The sequence below is a fragment of the Theobroma cacao genome, chromosome 10, assembly GCF_000208745.1.
Source record: "Theobroma cacao cultivar B97-61/B2 chromosome 10, Criollo_cocoa_genome_V2, whole genome shotgun sequence".
Classification (NCBI taxonomy): Eukaryota; Viridiplantae; Streptophyta; class Magnoliopsida; order Malvales; family Malvaceae; genus Theobroma; species Theobroma cacao.
Genome location: NC_030859.1, coordinates 16,837,231 through 16,855,934, shown reverse-complemented (window position 1 = coordinate 16,855,934; position 18,704 = coordinate 16,837,231). Strand labels below are relative to the sequence as shown.

Here is an 18,704-nt window from a genome sequence, read left to right as displayed (position 1 = left end):
ATTAGTTATTCTGCTTTTTCTAATAAAATAATTGAATTATTGTTTCTAATGGTTCAATAATTAAAAATGACATTTAGAATAATCTAATGCTACAGATAAGTAAGAATATTATATATATATATATATGTATGTGTATATATATATATATATATATATATATATATATGTGTATATATATATATATATATATATATATATATATGTATATATATTCACCTTTTAAGGCAAGAAATTCCAACAACTTGAGGTTGCATAAAAGCAAGCATTATCCAGGTAAAAATGTAGCATAAATTAACAAAATATTCTATATTCCATATATACTTTTAAATGCCAATTGCACTTAGCTAGGACCATATGTAGTCTTAATTGAATACAATAAAAATTAAAAAGTTCGAACTTCAAGTTTCGATAAAGTGGAGGGAATTTTCATAATTATCCCAAAAAAAATATATAGGTTTCAGTTACATCGCCAATAGATATTTCTGCCTTGTAGAGGAAGTATAGGTAGAATGTACTTTCAACTGGATTGATGTTACATGGCAATCCATATCAAGCTTGATTCTGTAATGAGACTTGATGGAGAAGTTGTTTCAATTCCACAGAAGAAAAGACAAAAAGACTGCTTCAAGCCATATCTCAGACCAAAAACAACATTATCTATGTGTAAAATGGATGCTCCATGGAACATATGTATGAGGAGAATCTCATCCTTCAAGCTTTTCTTCCTCATTAAACCATAAAAAGAACAGAAAGGGTTACATAAACAAGCTCAAGATATTAGTTTATTTTGATTTTGATTTCTCTTTTTCCTTTATCCAAATAAGGGGTTACATTTGCTATTCCTACTCAAGGTATGAAGTTCCCCAAAGAGTCAGCATTGGATGTAACAAAAAAATCATTGCCAATGTATGCTCAAGAAGCTTGTTATTTTACTGCAATTATTTGTTGTTATGAAGCAAAGGTCATCTTTTTCTTGATCCATTCTCTGTTGCCTCAACACTCACCCAAAATGTTGCACATACTGGCCTGTGATCAGAGAACCGGGACTCCTTTCGTCCATATGAGAGCTGATATATTTTGCTTCCACGCCACAGGATTCTGTCACACCTGGAAAACTTCCAACTTGTTTAGAACTTATAGTTTTGAACATTCTAGTTTGGTTAATACTGATAAATTATCTGTACATACCAAGCTGGAGTTCTCCTTTTGCTTTTTGTTTCTACTGTCTCTCCAGCATACCTGTTTGAGCCATCAGAGTATTTGTATGTTGGTGCAAAGTAGATTTTGCCTTCTTTCCATCCCTTAAACACTCGCCCGGCTTCCCTTTCAATCTTGAGCTGTGTATCCAATGAGTGACTAGTTCTATATTAGTATGATGTAACAGGAAAAATCCTGCAATGATTGAGATGCTTACAAGCAACTCTACTAATCATAAATTCAGTTAGAAACACAAGGCAAAAACCGAGCAGGTTGAGGCATTCACCATGCCAGGTAGCAAAGAAAACTAATATGGTTTCAGTATAATTTTTGTATTCCAAGATTGTCGTTATTGGTCAAATTCCATGATGAATGTTACAGTTTGTGCTTTATTTACTGAAAAGCGTAAGATGGGATTGGCTAATGTATTTCCAGCAGCATACATTAGCAGTCATTTGTCCAAACTAAAATTACAAGTCACCAGTCAGAATTTATCAACATCTTTGGTGCCCCAGTTTAGTATGGATCAAGTCTAAAAGATATATTGTTCTTTTGAACGCTATGAGAAGCAAAATGATTTTAATCTTTGACACAGAGCCCAAACCTTCACAAAGTTTCAAGTTTTTATCTATGGTGTATAAGAAGCTACCTGATCTTTATCATATAGTGCATCCCAGGCTTCCTCTTTCAGCAGCTTTCCAGTATCAGAGTAACTCAAAGCTATCCTGTAATTCAAATCTCCTAGCCATATGACCCGACTGGGGAAATTTTCCAGGGAAGAAGTCAACTATCAGAGATTCTTATATGTTGAAAACTGCTATTAGATTAGAACAAGGATCTTTGAAAAACTTCAAAAAAATCTTGGCTTCATAGATACTTACTCATGATCTAGAACTTTCTCAGGCACCCTATAACCAGATGTTCTGCAGATCCTTGGAAACTGTGTGTTTCTAAGTATCTCAACCACATCCACATTTCTCCTAAGTTCATCTCCTTCTTTCTCTCCTGATGCCAAATGACTGCACAAGAAACAGAAGCTTGTCTTGTGGAAAATCATGCTTACAGAAATACACCCCTGCATCACAGAATGAATATTGTACCATAACGTATTTGTAAGGCATAAATGTTCATATAGATATCCATATGCAAACAATGCATCTCTAGCTGGTTCAGTTCTCAACTTACTTTGTTTCCAAGGCAACCAAGGATTCCACGACCTACGCAAGAGATTCTAAGGTGGCTTACATGTTGCACAAGCTCTTTCCTCGTCCACACAGTGAGGAAAATTCCAACCATTTGCTTACATGCCACAAGGCCATACTTAATCTGGTTTGTATCAAAATTGCTAGATCCATCTTCGTCCTCTTCTGAAGAAAATTCATTTTCATTTGTTTGTGATTGTGGGCACCGGAAACAGAATTCCTTGCTATTCTTCCTTCCCAAGTCAGTAGGGCAGTTGCAACTCTTCAGCCTCCTCTTACTCTCGGTCCTGAAAGCCTTACTGACCTTTCTAAGTGAAGTTTTCTGGAAAACCAGTGAGCCCCCAGAAGATGCAATGGATCTTGGTCCTCTTAATGGCACATTATGTGCTTTGTTCAGTGACTGATTAATTAAGGCAAGCCATTTTGCTGCAGGCTCATTATCTTCTATAACTAGCACATTTCCAGCATTCAATGGAACAACTTCCTGAAAACTAAAGATCCAAAAGAACAATTTAAATTAAGAAAAAAAAAACGTCATTTGCATGATAAAAGCATCTTTACTCAAAATTATGGTAGTCAAATCTTTTAACAAAAGCATTTAAATGACTTTTTTCTTGTCAACACTGACAGGCTTGTCCTGCTATATGCCTATACCCCAATGTCAGGCGCTAGCAACCTTCCCACAGTGTGTGTTATAACATACAGCATCAAATTGTTCATAAGGAACAATGAAATATGACCATTAATTATGAAACTATAATTACTAAAGCATCCTACCAAAGATATATCTTAACACCCTGACAGAGAATAAGCTATACAGTAAAAAGCTTTTCACACTAGACTATGAGAAAGAAAGGTATCTTAACTTTTCTTTAAGTCTATCCATATGTTGTTGTCATGAAGAAGAAATTCTAAGTTCCAAACAGAAACTCAAAACTAAATATGAATCCGAGAATTTCAAGGCAAAACCTGAGAGAGACAGAAAGAGAATTACCCTAAAACATATATGTCCGATTCTTCACGGACCTGAAGAATATCATCCAAATTGAGTTTTGTATCAGGAGATTTGCCTCCCACATTCCATGTCGCAACGAAAACACTAACAAAGCAAACAAATGAACCAGAACAGTTCAGTTAATCCAATAAGCATGCCTGTGTTTAAAAGGATGGAGATAAAAAGGAAGAAAATCCAATCTAATGACTACCGGAAGGATAGATTCTCACTAGGCACTTTTGTGCTTACACCTCTAGAAAGCAGAGGTTCAAGTGGCAAATTATATTGTCCTTCTGCAGAAAACAAAACAACAGGCAAGAAATCAAGTCAGATACAAAGATTAGAGTGAAAGTTCAACAAGAAAGGGAATTAACTGCATTCATGACAGAAAAAAAAAGACTTTCTTTTACGACTAAACATTGTGGCTTGAACTGTAACACTTAACTCTCTACCAGTAGTTGCTTTGAACTAGGAAGAAGAATTTATAAGAGGGAAAGGGAGAGAAAACAAATACATTACTATTATTGGACAGAAGTGATAGAGAGAACCAGAGAAAAATATCCTCTCCTTTGCTTCCTTTCTAACTCTTAGTCCTAGAAAAAAGTTAAAACAAGAATATATTCTCAAACAAATTGCCATTTATCCCCCTTACATAGTCATTTGTCTGTTACTTATATTATATCTGTTCAAGACATTATATCCATTATCTCTTTGTTGTACAAGGACCACAAAATTCCCCACATGGGCACCACTCTTTCACCTCATATACGTATACATGCTTTCATCATCATCATCATTGCAGTTTGGACTAAACTTTGAACTATCATCTAATCAGATAAAGCAAAGATAGAACAAGATCCTTCTATACAACTAGACTTTTCATTTAGTTTTTTCATTTCCTACTTGTTCTTACTATTTACTTCTTAAAAGTTTTCTCCTATTAAAAGTAAATGGTAAAAACCCAGAATTCCAATTGATTCAAAACCAAATAAACCCTTTAATTCCACAAACCAAAAAAAAAACAAAAACAAAAGCAAGCAACAAAAATAAAACTAAATGGAGCCATAGATAAGCTTCTGCTGATTGCTTTCCAAGAAAAAGGGGAAGGAAAAAGAATAGTATCTTTGACAAAATAATTATAATTATAATTATAATATGAAAGAAGAGACAGCAAGAACATTCCCTGTGCCAATCTATCTTCTTAGGGAAGAAAATGATGATAATTGGTAAATGGTAATATTTGATACCATAAGCACTCACCAGAAGAACCAATTGAAACTTCAGTCTCTTTACTTTGATTTCTCCCCTTCACACTAAATATTTTACCAATCAAAGACTGACAAATTAAAAAGGAAATAGGAAAGATTAATAAATATCATTGAAAATATTGAACATAGAAAATACTAACAGAAGTGCCACAAAGGTTGGGGAGAATAAGAGTTAATATTAAATTAAAGCAAAAGAATAAGGCATTTACTGAAGTCTGCTGGTTTGTCCTGTCTTGATTCATTAGATTCATGCCAGAAAGTCCAACTCCAATCATCAGAAACCTCTGGAAAACTTAGAACCTGCAAATCTAAAGGCTCCTAAACTTTTAAAGAGAGGGAAAATTTTGATTGAATACATGCATATAATAGGAAATAATACTGGTAAAATTTGAGAATCTTTCATATAGAGTGCATTGAAAATCCAACAAACAAAAAAGACCAAACTTTCTTTTTTTTTAAGTCGATCATAAAACTAGTAACCAGGAGAGGAAAAACAAAGGGTATAGCTTCAACTTGAAGTCTACGGAGGAATGAAGAATATGATTATGGGTTATTCAGAAGGAAGTCAACTGAATTGATGGCTTTATATACAGAAGTAAAGAATTCTTCTATCTCATTTTCCATGAGAAGTTGGTCAAAAGAACAGGTTAAAGGAGACATAAGGGTCAAAGAATACAAAGAAAGACATAAATGGAAGGTAAGTAACCTGAAAAACTGTTAGAATGTTGGATGATGTTTTTCCAATGTTCTAGAATTGGTAGAAGCCAATGGGCTGCAAAGGAGAAGTTGGTAAAAAGTCACAAGTCAAGGTATTGGAGTTAACCAAAAAAGCTGTTGCCTTAGATTTATGTGCCAGGACTGTAGGACAAGGTTAAGAACCCAATTGTTTTTGTTTAATGTTATAAATATAGACATGGGTTGTTTTTGGTTTTTGATTGGTCGGGTTAAGATAGAAAGATTTTCTCGAGAGAATCAAATGGAAAAGAAACGGTCAAAAGTGAGGATCGAATCTCAAATGTCCCCTCAAGAAAACTGTCTTCATTTTTGTGTAAAGAGTTGGATGCTTTTGTTTTAGTTTGTTGTTTGTTCTTTCTTTCTTTCTTTGTTGTTCCGATTGCTTTTGGGTTTGTGAGCCTTGAAGGAAACTGAAGAAAATTCTTTTATGCCTTGGGAAGTAGTAGGTAAAGGTAAAGCCAAGAATTTTATTTGGCATCCAAAAGCAATACCAGTAATGAAGAAAGGTCTAGAAATGAAAACAGTGAAAGAAGTTTGGAGTTGTGTTAGATGTCTCCATACAGGTGTTTTAGGTGCAATGAATGTGGTCGATGAGAAGTGCAATGAGGTTGGCCAACTGATGTAGTTTAAAAGTGTATGACTCTATTATTGCAGGTGTAGAAAACAATGACAACATGTACAGAAAGGTTAAGTTCATGGATAATGGAATGGAGGTACTCCAACATTTATGGGAAGAGGTTAAAGAAAAGGGAATGAATTCTTTTAATTATGCTCATAAACACTCAGCCAAAGATAGAAACAGTAACAATGAGTACAAAAAAAATTTAAAGATTAATAAAATAAAGTCATGTCGAAATTATTATTATTTTTTTAGATTTTTATCGAGTTTTATTTTAAATTAACGTAATAATCGTTATACATGTAAGTAACAATTGCAGTACTTATACTTAAATGTTAATATTAAACAAAAATCATGTACTTACACACGTTAATTTCAAATTATTGGTCATACAAATCATTGGATCAAAAATTCAAAACCCTTTCTTTGAGTTAAATCACTGATTCAACATAAATTTTTCTATAAGAAAACAAGGCATTAAATCTATTGGTCCAAAAGGCATAAGGATTGCACAATTGGATATCGGTCTTCAAAAGAAGACAAACAACACAGGCCATGCCATGCCAAGCCATGCCCAATGTCGGTCGCTACACCTTTAATGGAAGCATACAGATCCCCAAAGTAGAGGAGGCATGGTTGCAGAATTTCTGAGTTCCTTCCCTGAATTCTAATGGATGGTATTTGGCTTTTTCCATTCAATCCATCCATTTGTTATTTTAGTATAAACTTAGCTGTTGCATCATTTAATATTCATTGAATTCAAAGGTTGTCTCTCATAAGGAATGCATTTGCATGGGTTTTCTTCTTTCTTTTTAATTTAAAATATAATAAATTTAACTCAACTTTTATTAAAAAATATATATATTATCTATCATTGAGCCAATTACATAAATACCATAAAATTTTATATAACAATTAATCTTTAATATAAAATTTCGAGCCCCTATGGACGTACTCAAGCAGCTCCATAACCCTATATTTGACCAGCTCCATTGACTTTGAAATCTGCAATAATTGTTAGTCTTATGCCATTTCTTTCTGTCAACCAAGCAACAACAAAGGGAATAACATAAATATTAGTTAAAAACAGTATGAAACTTTCTCTCGTACTCAGATCATAGGATATAGAGTCTTTTAGCCGCTCCAGCCGGTCAAAGCTATTCCCTGGCCTTTAAAGGCTTAGACTAGCTAGGCTTCATGATCATGGTCCCCGCTCTAACCATAGATTTGATCATCATAACCCATACTAACAATTCAATTTCTTATATAGTATTGTAGTATTTCGTGGCTTGCATGACTCTGGAATGTGGGACAAACCTTTGTCCGCTTATCCAACGAAGCAAGGAATCATCCAGCAGGGCTAGGCATTTTCAACACCCTTTTTCATGGTACATTACAGATCAGAAACACTTTGTTGAGCAATCGTGCTCTTCATCCTAATAAATAAATGCAATAAGAAAATTTCTGTCTCTTTCCTTCTTTCTATTAGAGACTCGTGCTTAGTGTCCCGGTTAGGGGTGTAAATGAGTTGTTATAATACAAGCATTTACAGATATTCGATTCAATTATATCATATTCAGATACTTTATATTCGGTTATGAGATAAATTTGGACAAGGTTTTTAATGTTGAACTTGGGTTTAGATAAGTTTCAAATATCACCTTTGGATACTATAAATCCAAACCCAATTATGCATATATATTAATATTATATATAATGTTTCAAAATTTTATAATTTGTGAAATTCAAATTTTATCCTTTTTACTTTCACCACAACCTTTGTTAGTTTAACCAACCTCTTTTTTGTAAATTAATAAATATAATATTTATTTTTTATATGCTTTTTAGTTATTTAAGTTGTTGTTCAAGTATTAATAGATAGTGTTATATTATTAGGATTCGGTTTTAATTAATGTTTCATGATTTTATTCGAATTTTAATAAGATTCATATGCTTTCTTAATTAAATTGATTTGGAGTTCGGTACCTTACCCCGTTTACATCCTTAGTCACGGTCTCAGAGAAGAGTTGTGAATCCCACATCGATTAGATATCAAAGTAAGACTAGATATTTAAATGTTCACACTATCCTCACCCTATGAGATATCTTTTGTAGAATAAAACTATGAGATCTGACTTAATGAATCAAAACAGACAATACCTTACAAATTGATGTAAACCATAACAGCTAGGAAACGAATATACTCATTTAAGAAAGAAAGATTCTAGTCGTGCATTGCCAAAACCAAATGTCGTGGTCAATCAAACTTTTCTGGCCAGAAAGAGACTAAAGCTCATCTATTTCTAGTTCAAACTTCATACATATCAATGTTCTTAATTCAAGTAGAGCCTAACTAAAACATATAAGTAGATCACATTCATATGCTACACAGAAAAGAAAATATTAACACAATAAAAAGTCCAATGACCTACGTATTTGTATATAGAGACAAAAAAACACAGCAATTACATAAGGAATACGATGGCAAAGTATGATATGCTTCAAGACTGCATTTTCACCACTGAAACAGCATTAGGCTCATGACCATGCACCCTAAAGCGGTAAATCAAGGTATGCGAGGGGCTTCCATGGTTGGAAGAGAAATCCAACCTGACCGTATCAATAATGCCAACACCTGCTGCTTCCAATACATCAAAGGTCCACACACTACACTTTTCAAGGTCATACCTAAATTTTGCCAAAAGAAACATTTACTAGACAATAGACTTTTACCAACAAAATGGATTTTGTCAAAAGCATTCTGTTTTTATTTTTTGATAGATCACCAACAAATACCAACAGATATGAGATTGACTTTTTGCCAATGAAATATCGATGAAGATTACCAACGAAATTAGATCTATCAAAAAACGGTTAGTAATTCTTTGGCACGCATTAAAAGTGAATGGTGAAAAAATAATGATCAATCATTTTCGTCGGTATTTTAAATATAGACGAAATTTGCCTACAAGATTGTTCATCGAATATATGGTCAGAATACAGAATAATGTGCCGACAGAAATTTGTCAATGATATGTATTTAAAAATTCATTTAGTTTTCCTTAATATTATCGACGAAATTTCTATCAACAATGCTTGACTTTTGTCATCGACGAGATTTTCGTCGGTATTTCAATTAACGAACCCGCTAAGGCTCCTCCCCTCCCATTTCCCTTTTTTTCATTTTTCTTCCTTCTCTCCCTCTGCCTTAAGCGACTCGACCCACATTCTTAAGCCCTATCGTCGTCGATTACTCATTGCTCAAACGTGACTCATTGTTGACCTAGCCTCTTTACCGCTGAACCCACCCTCTCTAGCATTGATTCCACCCCAGATCGCTAAATTTCACACACTCATAGCTGCCTTAAGTATTTTTGCTTGGATTTTGCTTCATAATTTGTATAATTGATGGTTTGTGTTAGTTAATAGTCTTGCATGCTTATGTTGCTTTTAAGAGATCAAAAAATTGCTTCAATTTGGAAAAATCGTTCTTGCAAATGAAGATGAAGGAGTTGATGGAAAAGGTGAAGATGTAGAAGAAGACGATGCTAATGAAAGCTGTAACACCCCGTACCCTCATTTAGAAGCCTATAAGACCATATAGATGGGATGAAGGGGCATTTAACATAAATTTAAGTGCCATAGGGTGGAAATGGGTGAAAATAATATATATTGGAGTAAAATATTATTTATGAACAAAATATTATTAAAATATTAAATTAATATTTTATTAATTACGAAAATTAGTCCGGAAGAAGGGTATATGACTAATTTAAGTGGGGGAGAAAAAGTAAGGAAAAATTTTGGAGGGAAAACGATGATAATTGAGGCTGCGTGATTTTTTTAAATCAAGCTAGTACAATAAGTAAATATTTAATTATTATAGTTATACCGCATTAAAGTGCAACTTTGACATTTTGATTGTACACGTGTAAAAGAAGATCGATAAACAGAAATTGAAATTTAAAACATGTCAGAAGGGCCAAATTGTCAGAGAGGAAAGTTTGAGGATTTAAATATAAATTAAATGGAAGAAATAAAATAAACAAAAAAATAAAAAAAATGAAGACTAACATGGGTAACCGCCCATGTAGTCAATTAAGAAGTCCACAAAATATTTTTTTGTTTGTGGAGAATGGTAGTAGGGGCTAGCCTAAAGAGACAAGGAAGAAAGGAGAAGGAAGAAGAAAAAGAAAAGTCAAGCCAACCATTGGAAGAAGGGAAAAAGAGAGAAAAGATAAGAAAAGAGGAGAAAAAAAAGGACTGGCTGGTCAAGAGAAAAAGAAGAAGAAAAAGGGGGGCTGGTCAAAAGTGAAGGACAAAAAAGAAAAAAAAAGAAAAGAAAGAGAGCAGTTTGGAGAGTGGGTACTCAAGTGAGAAAAAGAAGAAAGGAAAAAGGAAGAGAGAGGGAGAGCAGTGGCATGCTAGAGGAGAAAGAGGAGAGAGAAGAAAGAAGAAAGAAGAAAAAGAAGAAGGAAAAGAAAGGGAGAGGAGTGGCGTGCCGGAGGAGAAAGAAGAAAGAAGAAAAAGGAAGAAAGAGGGAGAGCAGCGGTGTCGGAGGAGAAAGGGGAGAAAGAAAGAAAGAAAAAGAAGAAAAAAAAAGAAAAATTTCGGTTGGAAGGAAGATCCACAGCAAAGGGAGAAAAGAGAGAAAGAGAAAAAAAATAAAATAATAATAATAATAAAAAAGAAAAAGAGCAGGAAAGAGAAAGAAAAAAATGGGAAATGAAGAAAGAATAGCTAGATACACGCACGAACCAATAGCGAAGTAGCGTCCCGCTATTGTGAGGTGAATGGGTGCTAAATTTCAAAAACTATATCCCGATAAATATATTATATATGTTTCATTTGACAGTTGACAAAATTGTGAAAATCATGAGTTGGTAGAAAGCCCTAGGTTGTTTGTGATTGCAATCAAGGATTTTAAATTCGTTTTTTTCTATATTATATATAAGCATATATCTACATGCTTTTAATTACGAGGAAACAAACCTTTGACTAGCTTTTCCCTTCAAAATCATACCTTGCAAGCTTGTGTGATGTTTAGGCCAATGGTCATTACTTGATTCATGGGATTTAATAAAAAATTTATTGATTTCACTTAGCATATTGATTTCATGGATATGTCATGCTTTGAAATAAATTATGTATAACATTCAATTTATGATTATATTGCTTTTGATCTGTCATGTTTTGCAAATGCATTAAATTGCAATGATTTTCATTTTAACGTGATTGAGATATTCTGGGGTCAGACCGTTACCACACCAGGTAAAATGTGGTCTTTGTGCACAAAGTAGTAATTGTTGAGTATCGATATTTGATTGTAAAAGGGAGACCTGAAGTCCCGATTCACATTAGGTGGTGTGGGTAGTTCCCACGAGTAGGTAAAGGGGGACCTGAAGCCTCGATTCATATTGGGTGGCGTGGACAGTTCCCACGAGTAGGTAAAAGGGAGACCTGAAGCCCTGATTTATATATGGTGGCGTGGGCAGTTCCCATGAGTAGGTGATGATGTCTGAGAGAGTAAGCCTAAGGGCTATACTAAACCTACCTGAAGATGATGCTCACTTGTGAATTTTTATTACACAGTGCATGGCATTAACACTTGAAATTTACCATTGAACGGCAAGTGAAATTTACATGTTTATTGGTGATCAATTATTTCACATTTTTTATATTTGAGACTCTTCATTCTACACTTGCCATTGGATTTACTGTTGACTGAATATCAAAATTGAAAGATTTTTTTGGTACTTTAAATATAACCGTTTTCATATATGTTTACTTGTGATTTATTATTCTTAAGACTTTCAAGGTATAAAAACAAAAGTCTCTCAGTTTAATGGAGTGTGTTTTCTACGCCTACTCTTGGTTTTATAAATATCCCATCTTTATGTTTGTTTTCCCTCATCGCCTGCTCACTGGGCTGATGACACTGAGTCTGTGAGACTCACACCCCTCTCATTTTCTTTTTTTGCAGATAGGGATCAGCCTAGCATGTAATTATCGGTGCATACGGTCCACTGCAGATTAGGTAAAAGCATCTCTTAACCCGTTCTGAGTAGCTTCGCTGCCTAAGGTTGTGTCTTAAAGAAATTGTTAGATGTTGCAAAGTGTTGTTAACTCATGGACATGTATTGTTAAAGACATTGTAATTGATATTTAATTATTATTATTTCGAATAGAGTAAACAGTAGTATAATTATTATTATTCATTTACGTACGTGAATATATATATTTAATAAATCTAACGGGAATCTCAAATGAGGTTTGTTCAGGACTTGCCGAAATTTCTCGAAAGTCTCAAACGCCGGTAACGACCTAAGAGAGGTCGTTACAATGTTGGTATCAGAGCAAAGAGTTGTAACCCGATCCCTAGGAACTCTCGCATGTGAACAGTGGGCGAAGCATGACTCTCCACTCAGGGGGTATAGAGGAAAGGGCTAATTCTATTACAGAGTGTGGAGCCGCCCTATGAGTGCTCTAATAGGTACCCTTGTTACCACCGTCGAAAGAGGAAAGGCCTACTTAGAGAGGTGGAGTCACCTCTAGTGACAACGTTGGTATAAAAGCCTTAGGTTTAGAAAAATCTTAAGATTTCTCGAGTTGACAGCGGAGTGTCAGGGGTAGTGTAGAGTCTTATCCATGGTTCATGACTGTAGCATGGATTATGGATAAGAGGCTATATGAACTCCCTAATCTTAGTAAGCCACCTTTATTAATAAATTTTAATACTTATTTCAAAGGTGTTTGTTGCTGTCTAGGTGCCAAGATGTTGCCTAGGACTTGAGTTGCCTTAAGGGAAACTAAATGGTTTAATGCCTCAAATGACACTACGGAGGGACCACGTGCATCTTTCTCTAGGAGCAGTCGGAGAGGTAGACCTATAAGTCGAATCGTCAAGCCTTAAAGTAGCCAAATTTCTAGTGAAATGAGAGCCGATACCAGTTTTGGAGATACGGGAGGTGATCATCCTGAGGTACCCATTACCACCCTGGAGGAGATAGTGGCTGGATTGCGAAGGTTAACCTAGGAGTTTACAGAGTTCAGAAGACAGGGAGTGTATCAACCAAATGAAACAATGGGTTCTAGTTTTGAAGATTCAGATTATCAACCTTGTAAGGAAATAGATCCGGGAAATGTCATGGTGACTCTAAGTGATTTTATGAAATTGAAACCTTCTTCCTTTTTAGGTACTAAATCAATAGAGGACCCACAAGTATTTTTAGATGAGATGGATAAAATTTGTATTGCATTAAGTTGTTCTAGTCGCTGGGCAGTTGAGTTAATAGGCTTTAGATTGACGGAGGTAGCGTAGATATGGTTCGTTACGCTCAAGCACTGTAGACCTCTTAGTTTCGCTCCACTTACTTGGGAAGAATTCACACAGGCTTTCATGGACAAATTTCTACTTGAAAGTGTGAGAGACGCTAAGGCGCAGGAGTTTGAAACTTTAATGTAGGCACCTAGGATGACAGTGTCAGATTATGACATCCAGTTTACTCAGTTGTTGAGATATGCCCCTTTTCTTATTCAAACTGTAAGAGAGAGGATCAAGAGGTTCATTAAGGGGTTACATGAGCCAATATACAGAATTCTAGTCTCTCAAAGATTTACATCTTATCCAGAAGTAGTTGATGTTGCTAGAAAAATTGAGGCGAGACGTAAAGAGGTTGGGGTAGAAAGAGAGAGGAGTAAAAGAAATAGAGGTGAGGGATATTCTAGATATAGAGGTAAAGATGCTAATATAGCTAGCCAACAAGGTCGAAGGGATGGTAACTTACTCAGAGGGTTAGCATTCACTAGTCCACCAAATCAACGAAGAAATTTTCAGTTCTATAGTCCCCCACGTAGTAGTGATTTTAGTGGGATTAATTTTAAACGGGCTATGTGCAGTGGAATGACTAATTCAAATCCTAGATAGAGTGGTCAGTGGGGTCTTTTCTGTACTTTTTATGGTAAGATTCATATGAGGCCATGTAACTAGATGACAACGTTCAGTTATGAGTGTGGGGGACTTGGTCATGTGAAGAGGGATTGTCCTACCTCTAGACATAACCAGGAGATGGCTCGTGGCTCAATACGACTCGATTTTGCTACCGCACCGACTAGAAATGTCATGAGGGATAAAGGAAAAAGGGTAGCTTCCTCGTCACAAGGGAAATCGGTAGAGTCAACTCAACAAGGTGCTTCTAGAGAGAGACAAGCTAGAGTGTTCGCTCTGACACCACAAGATGCTCATGCCTCGAATGCAATGGTAACAAGTAATCTTTTCATTTGTGGTTACGAAGCATCAGTTTTATTTGACCTAGGATCCACCCATTCTTTTGTGTTTTCAAATTTCAGGCCTAAATTAGGCAAGCACTATGAATATATGGATGAACCGTTAGTAGTAACCACCCCGTTGGAAGAATCGTATGTTGTTGAGTATGTGTTTCGTTCTTGTGTGGTCTAGATTAAAGATAAAGACAGTTGGGTGGACTTAGTATTAATGATAACACTAGGACTCGACGTGATACTGGGAATGGATTGGCTGGCGTCTTGCTACGTTAATGTAGATTATTACCACAAGCTGGTGAAGTTTAAATTCCCTAGAAAGTCGTCATTTATTATTTATGATCACAGCAGCCATTTGGTTGATAGTGTGATGGCTACAATTACTAGAGAAGTACAGAGTGAAGAAGGGAATTCAGAAGCTACACTTGTAGTAAATGAATTTGTAGATGTGTTTTCAGAAGAGCTGCTCAGATTACCTCTCAAAGGGAAATTGAATTTCGTATTGATTTGATCCCAAGAACGCAAGCAATATCGATGCCTCCATATCGAATGGCGCCGGCAGAGTTAAAGGAGTTAAGGGAACAATTACAAGATTTAATTAACAAGGGCTTTATTCACCTGAGTGTGTCATCGTGGGGAGCGCCAATGCTGTTTGTAAAGAAGAAAGATGGTAGTCTCAAGCTATGTATAGATTACAGGCAGCTTAATAAAGTTACAATCAAAAATAAATATCCACTTTCAAGAATTGATGATTTGTTTGATCAGCTGCAAGGGGCTTAATGCTTTTTGAAGATTGATTTAAGGTTTGGATATCATCAATTAAGGATCAAGGAAGAGGATATACCCAAAACCGCATTCCGTACAAGGTATGGACATTATGAATTTTTGGTGATGTCTTTTGGATTGACGAATGCCCCTGTTGCTTTCATGGACTTGATGAATAGGGTGTTCCGAGCATACCTGGATAGATTTGTAGTCGTCTTTATTGATGACATTCTAATATACTCGGAAAGTTCAGAAGAGCACGCACAACATTTAAGGATCGTGCTACAAACCTTACGGGAGCATAGATTGTATGCAAAATTTTCTAAGTGCGCATTTTGGTTGAGTGGTGTTAGTTTTCTAGGACATATTGTATCTAAGGATGGAGTACAAGTAGATCCTAGTAAAGCTGAGGCAATTTAGAATTGGACTAGACCCACGATAGTTACAGAAATTAGGAGTTTTCTAGGATTAGCTAGGTATTATCGACGATTTGTGAAAGATTTTTCTAAGATCGCCTCTCTGCAAATGAGGTTAACACAAAAGGGAGTAAAATTTGAATGGTCAGAGGCTTGTGAACACAGTTTCCAAACATTAAAAGCTTGTTTGACTGCCGCACCCGTATTAAGTTTGCCATGTGGGTCTAGGGGCTACGTTGTTTATTGTGATGCTTCGAGGGTTGGAATAGGGTGTGTATTGATGCAGCATGGTAGAGTCATCGCTTATGCCTTAAGAAAACTTAAGAGGCATGAACAGAATTATCCTACACATGATCTGGAGATGCCAGCGATCGTGTTTGCCTTAAAAATATGGAGGCATTATTTGTATGGAGAAACATATGAAATATATACGGATCATAAAAGTTTGAAGTATATATTTCAACAACGAGATCTAAATTTAAGGCAACGCAGATGGATGAAATTATTGAAAGACTATGATTGTACAATACTCTATCATCCCGGTAAGGCAAATGTCGTAGCTGATCATTGAGTCAAAAGTCAATGGGCAGTATGGCACACAATGCAGTGGAGAGAAGATCGATAGTGCAAGAATTACAAGATCTGGGTAATATGGGAGTTAAATTTGAGGTCAATGGATTAAATGCACTTTTGGCACATTTTAGGGTCTAACCAATACTAATAGATCGAATTCGAGATGCCCAAGCTAGAGATACATTTGTAATGATGATTTTGGGGAGTGTGGGTGAGCGAATTTCTGAGTTTGATTTTGGGTTTGGTGGATTGTTGAGACACGAATCTCGAATCTATGTGCCAAACTTGGATGGATTAAGGGAAGAAATTCTAGAGGAAGGACAAGTTGCTGCTTATGCAGTACATCCCGGAGCCACTAATAACTCTATGATATAAAGTTATTTGAGCTTAATTTCGATAATAATTTGGCTAAGTTTTTGTAATAATGCATAAAAATTAGTAAGTTTTATTTAATTATTTTAAATTAGTTATTTTAGGTGAGTCAATCTAATTTTGGTTAATTTTATACTTAATTTGGTGTTAATATGATTAAGATAGGTTGCTATTGATTTATTTGTGCTTTTGTAGGTGTGATGAAAGAAGAATTTTAATGGAAGAAGGAGAGCAATTTCGAGGTGCATACTTACAATGTATATATTTCGGTATTTTGACCATAACTTTCTCTACAAAACTCCAAATGAAGCTATTCTTAAACCATTAGAAAGATAAGAGAAAGGTCTACAACTTTCATGTTTACCATTTCACCCAGTTTAGTCTGTAGAAAAGTCAAAAATCTTGTCGAAGTTGATGTACTATAGCAGTACTAAATCAATTGCGATTTCTGTTAATTAATTTGGCAAAACTACAACTTACATAGTTTGATGAGGAAATCCTAGCTGAAATTGACTTCTTTCTTCACTCAACATGGCCTAACTTCAAAGCCTATAAAAACAACCCTTTAGAAGACTAAAGAAAAAAAAATAAACACCATATTGACATTTGAGAGTTAAGACACATAGTCATTAAAGCTAAGAAGAATTTACGGAATTTAAGGAGATTTGAAGATCAAGAATATAATTTTTGAGTTTTTCTATATTTTCTTTTATTCTCTTATTTTCTTGGTTTTGATTTTAATGTTTATATTTTATTCAATGATGATGTATGACTTGATGGGGAACTAAATTTTTAATCTAAGATTATGATTGAACTCATTATATAGTTGAATTAATTATCTCTCTTTTACTTATGTTTGATGAATTTAAGTTATTTATTTTATTCTGTTCTTAATGCTTCTAATTGCCAGATCACCAATTAGATTGAATTGGAAACCCAGATTAAACCTTAATGAAGGAGATTTAGGTAAACCTTGAATAAAATAGCGTATGATCGAATACACTTAGTTGATTAGGTGATTTGATTTGCATATAGGGTAGACATACACCTATAAGTCATACGTAGCCAGGATTAGAGCACAAACTTAATGAATCTTTCTTCAATATAATTTGCATAGACATATAGTAAATTAATTGAGAGAGAAATTTTTATAAGAAACTCAATAGAGACTTATAAATAATTTAGGACTCTAGGTTAGCAACTTGATCCATTAAACTAAGTTAAGAGAGAGAGATATTAATCAGATAAAGTATTGAGGGATATCATAATCTTACGTCTGTTAATCACTAGAAGTAAAATTTGCTGATATATTAGTTTTAGTTTAGTTTTTAGTTTATTAATTTAAATTTTCCTTTTTAATTTTAATTGTTTAGATAAAATTAAAGTGTGTTAATTTTAGTAGTTAACAATAAAGATTAATTCAATTCTTTATGGGATTAATACTCTACTCATATCTATATTAACTTTACGATACGTACACTTGCGTGAGTAGAAAATTCAACAACAAATTTTGGCACCGTTTTCGGGGAATTGATTTTTAATTCTTTTTTGTTAATATTAATACCAAGCATTCTTAATTTTAATCTAGACTTTTCTTTTCTTTAATTTTATTTATTTATTTATTTTTAGGTACTTCTGGTCGCTGTATGCGAAGAGCCCAAAATTTGGAAATTGTTCCTTTTGATCCAGAAATCGAAAAGACTTTTCGAAGACTTCGGAAGAAAAATAAAAAATTTTATGCTCCAAGTAAAACAATGGCTAATCAATAAGAGGAAGAGACCAAGCCTTTGAGGGATTATGTAGTCCCACAAGTACAAAATCTCCACTCTAGTATCCGAAGACCTCCTATTCAAGCCAATAATTTTGAAATGAAGCCATCAATTATTCAAATGATTCAGACTACTGTTCAGTTTGGGGGTTTGCCTAATGATGATACAAATGCTTATATTATAAATATCTTGAAAATTTGCAATACATTCAAGGCTAATGGTGTTACTGATGATGCCATAAGATTAAGGCTTTTCCTTTTTTCATTGAGAGATAAAGCAAAGAGTCGGTTAAATTTGCTTTTTGCTGGTTCCATTAATACTTGGGATGATTTGGCTTAAAAATTCTTAGCAAAATTCTTCCCACCTTCAAAGTCAGCAAAGATGCAGAATGATATTACTTATTTCATGCAATTTGATTCTGAATCACTATATGAGGCTTGGGAAAGGTATAAGGATTTGCTGAAAAGATGTCCTCACCATGGATTACCTAAGTGGCTACAAGTTCAGACATTTT

The 18,704-nt window shown here is 34.6% G+C and overlaps 1 protein-coding gene across 2 annotated transcripts; it reads right to left on the bottom strand.

The window, feature by feature from the left end:
• On the bottom strand, positions 319–5,462 carry LOC18586983 (type I inositol polyphosphate 5-phosphatase 10). 2 transcript variants are annotated; one of them, XM_007010613.2, is made up of 9 exons: positions 4,871–5,462; positions 4,654–4,729; positions 3,605–3,686; positions 3,394–3,498; positions 2,383–2,890; positions 2,079–2,272; positions 1,847–1,955; positions 1,189–1,337; positions 319–1,107 (listed from the first exon to the last, which is right to left on the bottom strand). In XM_007010613.2, exons 1-9 carry the CDS (start codon positions 4,934–4,936, stop codon positions 963–965), a joined length of 1,434 nt encoding a protein of 477 aa, XP_007010675.2. In that variant the 5' UTR covers positions 4,937–5,462; the 3' UTR covers positions 319–962. The 2 variants fall into 2 exon arrangements, with proteins under 2 accessions (XP_007010675.2, XP_017985109.1); XM_018129620.1 differs by lacking the exons at positions 4,654–4,729; positions 4,871–5,462 and adding an exon at positions 3,798–3,901.